This window comes from Magnolia sinica, chromosome 2, assembly GCF_029962835.1.
Source record: "Magnolia sinica isolate HGM2019 chromosome 2, MsV1, whole genome shotgun sequence".
Lineage (NCBI taxonomy): Eukaryota > Viridiplantae > Streptophyta > Magnoliopsida > Magnoliales > Magnoliaceae > Magnolia > Magnolia sinica.
This window is the reverse complement of record NC_080574.1, coordinates 1,530,258-1,544,095: the sequence shown is the minus strand read 5'-3', so window position 1 is coordinate 1,544,095 and position 13,838 is coordinate 1,530,258. Positions and strand designations below refer to the sequence as shown.

The following is a 13,838-nucleotide window of genomic DNA, read 5'->3' as shown; positions in this document are numbered from 1 at the left end:
TGTTGCACTTCTTTACAGTGATCAAGACTGTTGATCTGGTGACCATCAGGTGGAAAGGCCATAGACTAAAAATCAAGTTTATCAGATTATGGTAGCATCAAATCAGTGGTAAATGGATGATTACAGCAAAGTTGAGCAAAAATGAGCAACCAAACATATTCAATGACCAAAACAGTCAGATGGTTAGGATTATCTAATCATTGCATTTTCTTGCTACAATCTATCCACAAAGGTCAGACAATAGATAAGTGGCCCAATAATGACTTAGCTCCTAAACTTGTCACATGCTGGTGAGAAAAGCACTTCATAGAACTCCTATGAAGCGTGCATCATGATAGAACTTCATAGAACTTTTAATATTTACAATTTTACATCCATTGAGAAATTAATAAAGCATAAATCTTACAGTGGGATGATCTGCAGTAATATTACTTATTTTCATCACTCTTTGCCACTAGAACAATATAAATAAGAACGAGTAATAAAGGAGTAGAAATTCTTCAGTAATAGGGCTTTAAAAAAATGAAGTGTACAAAACTAAGATTTCACCAAACTCTCACAGAAATTTGAAGGGGCATGTAAAAAATAATGCTACAAAATGTTGTCCAAGCCATCCTTGGCATTTGCAATGAAATGAGATGCTATGAACACAAACAAGGGGGCAAAAGACAATAAAAGTACAGAAAAAGAAACTAAACCTGAGCAGAAGCCCCACCAAGTTCAACTATCCCAGTTGTTTGCTGAGGATCACCTCCTAGAGTACCAAGGGCATAGTTTGCCGCAACCCAAGCATAAATACCTTCATCAGAGCCTACATCAATAACACCATGCACTATCAAGCTTCTACGGTGGTAAAAAACTGGAAGTACTACATAGAAATGGTAAGAAATGGTAGGAGACAAAAATCCAGCATGCTATGAGATCTTCGCATAAACATAACTGTTTCCCAATCTTCGGATACATTTTCACAAAGAGGCACACTATTATGCGACCCAATTGGGCTATGATCGGATGCTGGGGCTATTCTTAGCCCATCTGGTGGGACAATGTTTTGAGTTGTGCTTACATATTTTTTAAGAGAAATGGATCTGATGTGTGGCTGTAGCTTGATTCCTTGAAGTCCTTATTAAGTAAACATTCTGAGTGATTTTGTTACGATTTTTAAATTAGGAAGTCCTTTGGGTTGTCTTCAGTATTAGGTTCCAAGTGCAAGGACCTTATGTGTCATCATGTCATTAACAGTTTTCTGTTTTGGAAGATTTGTCTTGCGGATCTTTAATATGATATATTAATGTCTTGGGAGATCTGTAATACAATACATTAATGTCTTGAGGAATATTTAACAAGATACATTAATGTGTTGGGAATCTTTAATAGGAAAGCAAGAAAAGCGTAATTGAATAAAGGGAGAGCCTTAGGTCTATATATTAGTGTATTTTGGGATTCTTCCTTATTTTAGAATAATAGAGTCATGTGTGTCTTTTTCTTTTTCTTTTTTTCTTTTTTTTTTTAGAGATAATAAGAATTTTTTTGAATAGTCCACCAAGCAAAAGCAAGGCAGGGAAAGAATACAAGCCAACTGCAACTTTGCAAAAAAGGAGAAAAAAATAAATAAATAGCGGAGGCATATCTCACCTCCAACACAATGGAGGTCCAATCTCTCAGATGAAATTTATTTATTTTTGTACCACCTCCTTAGACACACATCTGTTTTGAAAACAATGCCCTTTCCTTTCCCCCCAAAATGCCCCACAAAACTGCATCCATCATTAGCTGCCATAGGGCCTTGCCGTCTTTCCCAGGGGCCCCTCCATGCCAAGCCCATAGTAAACTATCCATCGACTTTGGCATGACCCATCCCATACTAAAAATTTTGAGGAAGAAATCCCAAATCTTGCGAGCAAAAGTGCAAGGTAGTGAATAGATTATGCATTAGCCCTGCATGTGATGTAGATATTAGGGATGATCATGGATCTCTTCTGAAGATTATCGATCGTTAGCTCCCTTTTCCTACCCAAAAGCCAAACAAAGGCCACTGCTCTCAGAGAAGCCCCACAAAACAAAAAGAACAAAAAAAAAAAAAAAAAAAAAGGAAAGGAAAACGAGAAACAAATGTTGGTAGCAAGTCAAAGAGTATCTTGTAAAAGGACAAAACAAAGAAATGGCCCGAACTATATGTGTGCCACACTAGAGTCACATTCCCCTTGAGATAGAGAGAAGAACCAGAGGCTATCCAACAAAGAATCGAACTTCGAGATCTCATCATCAGATAAATCTCTTCTACATGGAAATAACCACACTCCAAATTTACCTGAAAAGGAGAAACACCGAGCCACTGAGATATCCCTTTTAGAAGCTAAAATGGCCACCCTAAAAAAGGTGTCACAGAGTCTTCTTCCCTCACACCACGGATCTTCCCAAAACCAAATCCCATAGTCATCTCCCAAGGCAAGCAAGATACCTTGACTTAACAAGGTCACAAATGACTCCACCGCTTTCCATATCCAAGAGGCACGATAGATTGATGACCTCTTTATCTTCCATCCCCCTACATGAGTGCCATACTTGCACGCAACAAGTTCTCTCCACAACCTACCTTCTTCAGTACCCAACCACCAACCACCAGAACCATTTGCCCAGAGTGCCATACTTGCACGCAACAAGTTCTCTCCACAACCTACCTTCTTCAGTACCCAACCACCAACCACCAGAACCATTTGCCCAAAAGAGCCAAATTCATAAGCTCCAAACCCAAGAAAAAAAAATGTCTCCTCTTAGCTTTCTAACTCAGTTAGCATCGCCTTCGGACATTTGAAAAGAGACATGAAATACAATGGCATGTTAAAGAAGGTAGCTTTGATGAGGGCGATTCAACCTCCCAATGATAAGTGACGACTTTTCCAGATCGACAAATTCCTTTCAACTCTCTACCACCCTATCCCAAAGATGCTTGGGTGTTTCCAATGCAGAGAGGTAGCCCCAGGTACTTGGAGGGGTAGCCCCAGGTACTTGGAGGGGAACAAACCCACATGGCAGCCAACACTTACACTAAGACACGCATCTCCTCGCCACTTAACCGGATTATAAGGATTTGGCTTTTTTCTATGTTTATCTTCAAACCTGTCACTAGCTCAAAACAACATTGATAATCTTTCAGAGATTGTCAACCTTCTCTCCATTTGCATCGCAAAATAATAAGGTGTCATATGCATACTGTAGACAATTACTTTCACACCTACTTCTACAACTTTAAAGCCATAGATTAAACCCACCCCCTCACCTTTCTACAAGATCTTGCTGACGGCCTCAACTACAATCACAAATAGATAAGGAGATGGTGGACCTTCATGTCTAACACCCCTAGAAGATTTGAAGAACCCTTTTGGAGACCCATTAACCAAAACTGAAAAAGTGGCCAGACTGACAGAAGCATGCACCCAACCCGTCCATTTTTTGTCGCAACCCAATCTTCCCAACATATATTTAAGGCCCAATCCACATGATCACATGCCATTTCCATATCCAACTTGCACACTACCCTGTCCTTCCCTTCTCAGTATTTGGAGTCAATGCACTCAAAATGACAGCACAGTCTAGAATTTGGCTGCCTTTCTACACAAGCATCAGAAATAATGCTTGATAGAGCGTTCCGAAAATGTTGCACAAGGGCTTTGGCTAGGAACTTGTAATGCCCTGCAATGAGACTTATGGCTCTGAAATCCTCCCGCTCCTCTATGCCTGCTTTCTTTGGAATTAAGGCAATAAACAAGGCACCCAAATCTAGTGAAAGGCAACCTCTCTCATGAAATTCAGCAAAGAACTCTACCAGATCTGCTTTAATAATGAGCCAGAATTTCTGGAAAATAAAAATGCCATAGGGAAGCCGTCAGGGCCCAGCAACTTGTCCCTTCTCAAAGAGTCAACCCTTGCGTTAATCTCCTCTTCCAGAAACGGCCTTTCTAAATAATTGGTATCCAAATAATCTAAACTCGGTCTCAGCCATACATCTCTAGAAAGCAGATTTTTGTAAAAATTGTCGATCACTTCACAAAATTTTCCTTTTCAATGACACCTTTTCGCTTTCCACAACCAAGCTACTAATTCTATAGCACCTTGCTCTAGAGCTAGCTAAATTATGGAAGAACCATGTATTTTTGTCCCCTTCCTTTAGCCACAAAGTAGGAGATCTTTGCCTCCATTTAATTTCTTCTTTGAGCTGATTAGCATAAATCAACAAAAAAGAATTGTCTAGACTTTTCCTCCTCCAACAAGCTCAGTGCCCTCCTCTTTCAAATTGAGCTCATGAATGTCTTGAATCATAATGTCTAGTTCTGATTCCCAAGCTCCAAGAATTACCATACCTTGAGCTTTTCTTTCAGCATTTTTAACCTGCAGCCAAATCTGAACCCCACGAAGCCTAACGGCTATTAACTTGTTGAACCCTTCGAGTTCAAACCAAGGGAGGTTTAGGACCCCAGTTATCATCTAGAACCTCCAAGCTGATTGGGCGATGATCTGATACCATTCTTAGAAGACCCTTTTAATGAACTAGGGAAAACCTCTCTAACCAGTCACTAGACACCAAAAATATGTCTAGAAGAGCTAAAACAGCCTGCTCCCACCCATTCAACCATGTAAATTTGGAGCCCTTCATTGATAAATGCATGAGCTTGTTCCTGCTGACCCATTCTACAAAATCACGCATATTGTGTGGCACATGACCTCTTGGAGACATTTCGTATGTGAAGCGAATGATGTTGAAACCCCCCCCCCCAAAAAAAAAAAAAAAGCAGTAAGGAAACCCCCACCTCTCTCTGAAAGTGGATAACTCCTTCCATGACTGCTCTCTTAGGCCTGCTTGAAAAGGTCCATAGCCCCTAAGAGCACCCATCTAAAATCAAAAGAGACATCTTTGAGAACCACTAAGATGAAAAAGCTGCCGATGAAACTATCCTCTTTACTCCATATATCAGTGTTCCAAGCAACCAATATACTGCCTGCTAAACCTATAGGGTCCAGCACAATCCAATCCTTATTTTTAATTCCCCATACTCAGTCTAAGGTGCACCTGTCAAAATTCCGCATTTTAATTTCCTGGAGGCACAAAACTTCTGCCTTGAGTTTTCTGCAACATTTTCTAACCTGGGCCCTTTTTTCCTTGCTCCAAAGACCTCTGATGTTCCAGCTGAGAACTAACGTTGAACAACTAGCCTCACCCCTCTTCCCTTCTGGCTCCACTTGCCTTTTCTGCAAACACAGAATTGATTGAACATTCAAGGCTTAGCAACTCCCTCCAACCCTTGGGATATTTCCTTGGCTTAAGTGCTTCTGGGTCCCGACGAAAATGCCTCCCCTTGCTTTCAACCAATGTTCGAAATATCGGTATCGCGCAATGTATCGCACCCTTGGGATACAGATACATATTGGTTATCGCACGGGATATATTGTTTGTATCGCGTAATTTATCGCACTTTTTGAGAAACATGGGGAAACATTGGAAAAATGGTTGAATTTTTCCATGAAACTTCAAGGCTTATTTAAAAAGACCTTAACACACACTTTTAAATCATAGAATCTCACAAAGAAGTGCACATAATAGGTTTCCTTTGTATAGGGTCCTAAGCTATGTGTTGTCTGATTGAACTAAGACCACTGTATTCAAATATGATGCATAACATTTATAAATGTATCAAGACATGTATGAAAACACAACCAATTGATAAAGTCATACAGATTTGGATGAAAGACAAACAAATATCACCTTGATGTGAAACCTTTTGTGGTTTGTGGCCCACAAAAGGTTTTCAATGGTCATTAACCACTGTTTCATATAGTGTGGTCCACCTAACACTATTATCTTATTGATTTCTAGGACCATGGCCTAAAATAAGTTGAAAAAGGATATGAATGGTGTGGATATACAATTCATACATCGAGGTGGCCCCTACAGTCAGGGGTCCCACCCACATCGCTGGTTCCAGGGTCTCGCCCAAGTTGGGCTTCACGGATACATAGCAAGAGATGGACGGACCTATCAAGGGTTGTATGGGGCCCACTATATTACATATGTTTTATCCACGCCATTCATACATTTTGACAGGTCCTTTTAGGGCATGATCCTAAAAAAGAGGCAGATTTAGCGCTCAAGTGGACCACACCACATTAAATAGTGGTGATTGAGTTATTTGCCATCTAATATGTTCAAAACATTATAGGGCCTATCGCGATGTTTATTTGGCTATCTAACCTGTTCATAAGGTCACAGACCTAAATGAAGGTAAAAAATAAATATCAGCTTGATCCAAAACTTGTCCCTACCGAAAAGTTATCAATGGTAAGCATTCAATCTCCACTAATTCCTATGGTGTGGTCCACTTAAGCCTTAAAAAGGTCTCATTTTTTGAACTGATGCCCTAAAATGATCTTCCAGAATGAATGTACGGATTGGATAAAACATACACATCAAGTGGACCCCACAGCCCGCACAGGACATTCATCTCGAGTTAACGAGACGCAGCAAAGGAAGTGGATAGGAGGGTGTACCATACACCATCGATCTGGCTGGTGTGTTAACATCACCAAATTCTGTGGGTCCCATCATGAGGTATGTGTCATATCCAAACCGTCCATCCATTTGGCGAGCTTGTCATAAGGCTTGAGACGAAACATAAGATAGATCGAGAGATCAAGTGGACCATACTGTAAAAAGCAATGGGGGATTGAATGTCTACCACTGATACCCTTTTAGGGGTCATAGAAGGTTTGGATCAATATGATATTTGTTTTTCCTCTACATCCAGGTTTGTGTGACCTTATTAACAGATTGGATGGAAAAAAAAAAACATTTTGGTGGGCCCTACAAATGTTTTAATGGTGAGAATCATTGTCCCCACTTCCATTTGTGGCGTGGTCCACTTGAGCTTTGGGTATGACTCATTTTTGGGATAATCCTCTAAAATGATCTTAGAAAATGGATGAACCGTGTGGATATAATAAATACATCATTTTGGGGCCATGTTACTTTGATCTCCTTCATACCATTCGTACAACTCGGAGATGAGGAGCGTCAGCGCTTGTCTTTGCGCGACACGTACCCACACCAGTTGAGTAGCCAGATTGGTTGTTGAAGTGATGTCACCAAGTTCTATGGGCCCCACCATAATGTATGTGTTGTATCCACACCATCCATCATTTTGGAGAGATCATTTTAGGGCAGGAGCCAAAGAATGAGTCAAATCCAAAGCTCGAGTGGACCCCAACATAGAAAACAATGAGGATTAAATGCCCACCATTAAAAACATATTGGGGCCACAGAAGTTTCCGATCAAGCTGATATTTATGTTATCCCTTCGTTCATGTCTGTGTTAAACTTATTAACGGGTTGGATCACAAAAAAAATCTCATGATGGCCCTAGGAAGGTTTCAACGGTAGGCATCACTGTCTCCATTGTTTTCTTTGGTGGGGTCCACTCTAGCTTTGGATCTGCCTCATTCTTTGTCTCATTCCCTAAAATGATCTCTCCAAAATGGAGTGTGGATACAACACATACATCATGGTGGGGCCCACACAACTTGCTGACATCACTTTAGTTGCGAATCTAGCCACTCAACCTATCAGCAGCTAATCCGCTCCCATTTTCGAAACAGAAAAGGGTTCCGGTCAGGGTTCCGGAAGGACCGGAACCCTAAAATCTCTCCAAAACCCCCAAATTCCCTCAATTAAATCCAAATCTATAGGGTTTTTTGGCAGATTTCTTGCCGAAACCTCGTGCGTAATTTGAATCTTACTTCTGTTCGAAGAAAAAATGGTAAGGAAATCAAGATTGTTGAATTCAAAGCTTTTCTCTATTTTTTTATTTTTTTTTTGGGTAATTATGCAAGCCAAAAAAATGGTACGATATCGTGCGATATATTGGCCGATACATAGAAATCTTTTTTTTTTTTTTTTTTGGTAATTTCTGAGGGGTTTCAGCGGATATCATGTCACTGGCCAACGATAACGATAATATCAGCCGATGGTATCGATATTGCGAATACTGCTTTCAACAAATTGAAGAAATGCACTGACATCCTCGTCCCGAGTCCTATAGGAAAGACCAATCATACGCCCCACCCTCTGAAGCATGTCTTTAGACCAACTGACCTGTTTCTTCGAAAGATCACGCACCCCTACCTTGACATTTTGGATCATCAATACCACCTTCGAAAAGTCCTGCCTAATTACAATGGAGTCGACCCCCATCTTTGATGCACACAAAGGTGTGAGCTCCAAAGGCTCAAGGAGATAGTTGCCTTGGGGAGAATTCCATGGAAGAAGAATGGCAAACTCTAATTGGTTAGGATCCTCCAGACACGCCATGGACGACTCTAGGTCTTCTTCCCCAGTGTCCCCACGAGACTCTGCTACCTACAACTGTCGTTGAAAGTCTTCGTGAAATTCCCCAAAGCATACTTTCACCATCCCCCCTGGAATGAATGACTGTACAACGCTGCCACCCACCAATCTGGAGCTCTCTTACGATCTTCAGGGAGACCTTGTCACCGACGATCACTCCAATCAAGCAGGGGTCCTTATCCAACCGATTCCTCTTAACGCAGATTCAAGCTGCGCTAATTCATTGCCTCTCTGTAGCTTCATCAACTATGCAAACCGCCCCCAAGCAAGCCCCAATCTCCATAAAGGCTTCATAGAACCATAGCTCCAATGGAACCCCCCGATCAAGAACCGAACATCTTTCCTCCCGAACGTCGATCCCTTGGACCATTTACGGATCTACTCTATTGGTTCATCATTGAACAGGGATCCAATCGCCATCACCTTGTCGAGATTGGTCCCCAACCAAAACAAGATCCAAACGTCATTCTCTGTTAGGGACTTGATGATGGCGTCGCCCTCCTCTAACCTACAGCAAGCACAGAACCAAATTTTAATTTGTGAGATGGTCACTCCATTCTTCGTGAAGATGTCAATGAATGGGATTTGGGAGGTTTCCCTGCTTGGTTCACCTTTCTTTTCTTATGTGTGTCTTTGTAGATGTCGTACGGCAGAGACAGATTTGAAATTACAAAAGTACGAGTCTATAAAGAAGAACTATTCACTTGCATAGCAAGAAAACCCTAAAATCCAACCTCTCTTTTTCTTTTTTCTTTTTTCTTCTTTTTAAAGATGATGCAACTTTATTGAGGCCAATGGCCAAAACAAAAGAAAAAACAAAGACAGACAAACAAAACAAAGCAATCGAGGAAAATACAAACAACTAAAGAAAAATGAACTAACAATAGCCCCCTACAAAAAGTAGCCCCGCCAAACAACTATGGCACCCACTCCCTAATATACAACAGAAGTAGAGAACCTAACTAAGAATTCCATTCAATAAACCCACTGATTCTGGAAGCATCGATTATTTCATTCGCTCCAAAGGGACCAAAGGATGGCAAGCAAGGTAACCTTTCCATGCTCGAAGGAAGCTGGACCAGAGACTCTTGAGAACGAACAATGGATAAACAAATGATCCATAGAGTCCTCAACTTTCATACACAAGAGACAATTGTTTGGTACAACCATGGAGCTCTTTAGAAGGTTGTCGATGGTAAGGATCATATTCCTCTCAGTTAGCCACACGAAGCACGACAACTTTAGGAGGAACCATATATGCAACATCCTTCCACCATGGTACATAGTGCCAGCTGGCGAAATGGACGATTCATATCGCCAAGGAGAATCTATATATATGATTGGGCCCAAGTGGGTCACACATAAGGGCCGGTTTGGCCGGTCAGATTAGAAGGGATTGGATGGTATTGGAAGGGATTGGAAGTCAAATCCCGGGATTGGCCTGGCGTGCCAAACAGAGTCGGTGATCTGATCCCAAGCCCATGTATCTCAAGACAATCCACTGACAACACCATCATTACATTTAAATCCCATCAAATCCACCCTAATCCTTCAAATTTGCCTGGGACGTGTTCGGTTTGAGGGATTAGAAGGGATGAGAAGGTTTAATACCGGGATTGGCCGGGCGCCCCAAACAGACTGGATATAGCAATCCAGGGATATATCAATCCCATGGATCTCCAAACAATCCACTAACAACACCATAATTACCTAGAAATCCATGCCATCCACCCTAATACCAATCAATCCCTTCCAATCCACCCGGCCAAACGGGCCCTAAGGGGTTTGGAAACCCTCATTTGCAATTGCATTTCTTTCAAGTCCAACTCCAACTTACTGACAGTAATTTCAAGAAATTGTAATTCAATCTGATAGTTCATCCAAATGGTTCAACTGTCCATCGTGATTACAATCACATTATATATATTATAAATAGAAGACGAGACAAACAAATGTCATCTCCATTGTATTCGGCTGCTTATATCCTTAACCCAGCCTGTTTATTCGCTTCTATTGATCCGACAAAAGCACTTACTATACATATGGTTGGATTTATTGATGTGTTGGAAAGAATGATTCCAGATAGAGAAGAATAGAATAAGATCTCAGCTCTATTGGACTTCTAAACAAAGAGTGGGGGCATATTCTCAAGAGATATTGTCATCAAGTATCGGACAATGAAATTGCCCAATAAGTAGTATGAATGTCTCAGCTCTCTTTTTTTCTTTTGACAAATAACAAAACAATTTCATTAAAAGGAAGGAATACAGAGACGAAAGAGGCCGGCTGAGGTAGTGGCCGCCTTACCCTCCCAAAGAAAACAAATTATAACTCTCTAAATTTACCACAAAACAGGCCCATTCTATAATATAATGATATACTCTTTTCACTATGGAATCCACCGACTTTGAAATATCTTTAAAACATCTCCCATTTCTTTCTTCCCACACCGCCCACCATACAGCTCTCTTACAAATAGTTTTTTACACTTTAATTTACAAAGTTTAACTTACTTAAACTGTTTTTCTCAGCTGACCGGTAGGCTACCTATGGAGTGGACCCGAACAGGAAGGATCCAGTTCTAAAGAAGCTAGCCATGAGGATTCTTGGACTCACGCGTTCTGCCAGCGGTTGCGAGCGTAACTGAAGTACGTTCGAGGCGGTAAGTTTGAAATGAAAATGTTAATATATTAATGTGTTACAGACTTGTAGTTTGGTAATTGTAACTTTAGTTTATAAGTGTAAGCTAATTAACTAAATAGCTAATGCCAAATACACTTTCTTTCATATGCACTAAGAAAAGGAATCACCTTAAGCAAAAGAAGCTCAACAACTTGGTCTTCGTCCAATACAATCAAAAATTGCGAGAACGATTCTATACTAGGAAAGAAAAATCCAGTTTCTTTAACCCTAATTGCTTAAATGAGTTGGATGCAGATAACGAGTGGCTCGTAAAGACTGGGGACCTGGCATTTGCTGGGGAGGACCTGACATGGGTACAGGTTGAATATGCTGCATACGGATCGACACCTAGAGATGGTACTTCTACTTCCACTCAAAGGCGAAGGATAGGGGGGCGAGTAGTAGCAATTGACCGGTGGAAGAGTTGAGGAGATAGAATGAGAAGGAGATGATGATAATTGGGCTCAAGATTCACCGTTAGATGTTGATGAAGTATTAGTACATACAGATGATGAAAAAACAACAGAAGAAGAAGAAGAAAAAGAAGAAGTGCATGTGGGAGAAGGAGAACTCAGATGATGATGGTGATGATGACAATAGTGGTGGTGATCAAATGCCACAATGGCAAATAGATCAATGTATATAGTAGCATTTACCATTTAGTATTGTTTTGTCATAATAGATCAATAATAAATAAATAGCTTCTTCATTTTGTTTACTTACAAAGTATTGATTGATATTTGTTAACTATATTGTCAAATGTTGATGACGTAATTTTTAATTGGTTTTATTTCACTCAAATGTATTTTAAACATATAAAATTATTTATCTATTAATTTAGGAAAGTTCTTCCTATATATATATATATATATATATATATATATATATATATATATATATATATATATATATATATATATATATATATATATATATATATTTCCGCTATTTTCTGATTTTTAAAATTTTTTGAAATTTTTTTTTTTTTTTTGTTAAATATATCCTGCACAATCGCATATGCGATATGACAACATTGCATAACACACTTGATCATTACCTGTAAATTTCCAATTGCATGCTCCTAGCAATTACTTCAGACACGATAAATTGATAAGCAGGATTGTGTTGATTACATTGACATTTTACATCCTAAGATCTGCCCTGTCATTTTTTCTTTTTCACTTAAATTTGAAACCTAGTCGTGTATAAGATTTTACAATAAATTTTTATGACATTCTCAGCCTGTTTGTATGAGAATGAAGAAGATTAGAATGTAAAACAGGAAAACCTTTATCTTTCAACAGCCAATACAAAAACCTGAATCGCTTACCCGTAATGACGGAAGCCCAATCATCCCGGAACCTGAAACCAGACGACCTAAGAACCCGCCTGCACGAATCCAATATCCTCTCCTGAATTTCCACGCCGAGCCTCCGCAATCCTGCAGTCGCCAGAAGACGAACCTCTGTCTCTTCCCAAAACTCCTTTGGTACCCTTCCCTTCCCAAACTTCAAAAGTTCCAAAATCGACCTCCCCGCGCCGCTGGGATCCGCCACGAAGTCCGACAGCCCGGGATTCACCTTCATTGTCGCTGATCCCCCATCGCCAAACTTCAGAACGGGCAATCCTCTTCTCATCGAGAACTCGAAAACATGGATCCGCGTCCCGGTACTTCCAGCGTCGATCACGATCCCATACCCTTTCTTTCCGGAGCCCCTTGTGACGGCCGAGAGATAGAAGAAAACGGCAAGGATGACGACGACGGCCGCAACGAAGATCCAGATATTTCCACGGCCGGACTTGGGATTTGAGAAGCTGAGCCGATGGGAGGAGATGGCGCGAGTCTGGGGTTTTGATGAATCCATGGATGGCAGATGATCTATTTCCGGAGAACGGGCATTCAATCGTCGCATCAAAGAGGCGGATCGTCGGGAGAATTATTTACGGTTTGGCAGAGATCGAGGAAGGGAGGGAGGAAGGAAGGGAGAGGACAGGCGATCGGAGAAGGAGAGGTTTTTTTTTTATTATTATTCTTTTTTTTCCTTTTCAGGTTTTCTCCCTCTCGCTCCGTCCTCTCGCCATTTCTGATCGGATGGTGCTTGGACAACCAAGGGATTTTGAGTTTTCAGCACCATCACCATAATGTAGGATACGGTCCGGCCCGCGGTCGGTTGACCGGTGGAACCGGGTTTTCTGGCGCTTCTGTTCCGTAGTTATTTCTCCGAGAAATACGTTGGTAGTCCGTCAGAGCGGGACAGTTGATACGCAGGCAGTTAGAAATTACTTTGCAATTGCATGCGGCATACAAGTAATCCGAACTAAACCGTCTGTGCCATGGGTACATGCATCATCAATCAAAAATTAATTATATTTAATTATATAATTATGGGTAAAAATGAAAGATATTCAATATTATTGTTTCAAAAACCAAGCATCACAAACCAGAATTTAGAATTGTACAAATAAACTGACTTTCAGATTCTAACTTAGTGATATGATTCCACCATTTCGTTGGTTTAATTACAATAATACATGTCATTTGCACAATTTAACATGCGTGCATGCATTGTATATAGCATTGTATATAGCCGGAGCATCGTATAACTTTACTTTAGCCGTACAAGAAATCTTTCTTTATCGTCCTGTCATTTCGTATTTTGTCTTCAAAGAGTTCGGTACTTGAGCAAGTGGACATGATCTATGCGAAGGGACCCATTAACCATGCATCTTGCCGACATGTACATTAGTCTAAACGGAAGAG

The 13,838-nt window shown here is 40.6% G+C and overlaps 1 protein-coding gene across 2 annotated transcripts in view; it reads right to left on the bottom strand.

Annotated features, from left to right (window-relative positions):
- Nucleotides 1-13,267, bottom strand: part of LOC131231399 (probable apyrase 6) — a 36,610-nt gene extending 23,343 nt beyond the window's left edge. The window contains exons 1-2 of one of the 2 annotated variants that reach the window (XM_058227568.1): nucleotides 12,408-13,267; nucleotides 699-811 (exon numbers count right to left, since the gene is read on the bottom strand). In XM_058227568.1, coding sequence (XP_058083551.1) covers nucleotides 699-811; nucleotides 12,408-12,990 — 696 coding nt within the window. In that variant the 5' untranslated portion in view covers nucleotides 12,991-13,267. The remainder of the gene's footprint in view (nucleotides 1-698; nucleotides 812-12,407) is intronic. The other variant, XM_058227575.1, reaches the window with a different exon arrangement.
- Between the last annotated feature and the right edge of the window lie 571 nt (nucleotides 13,268-13,838).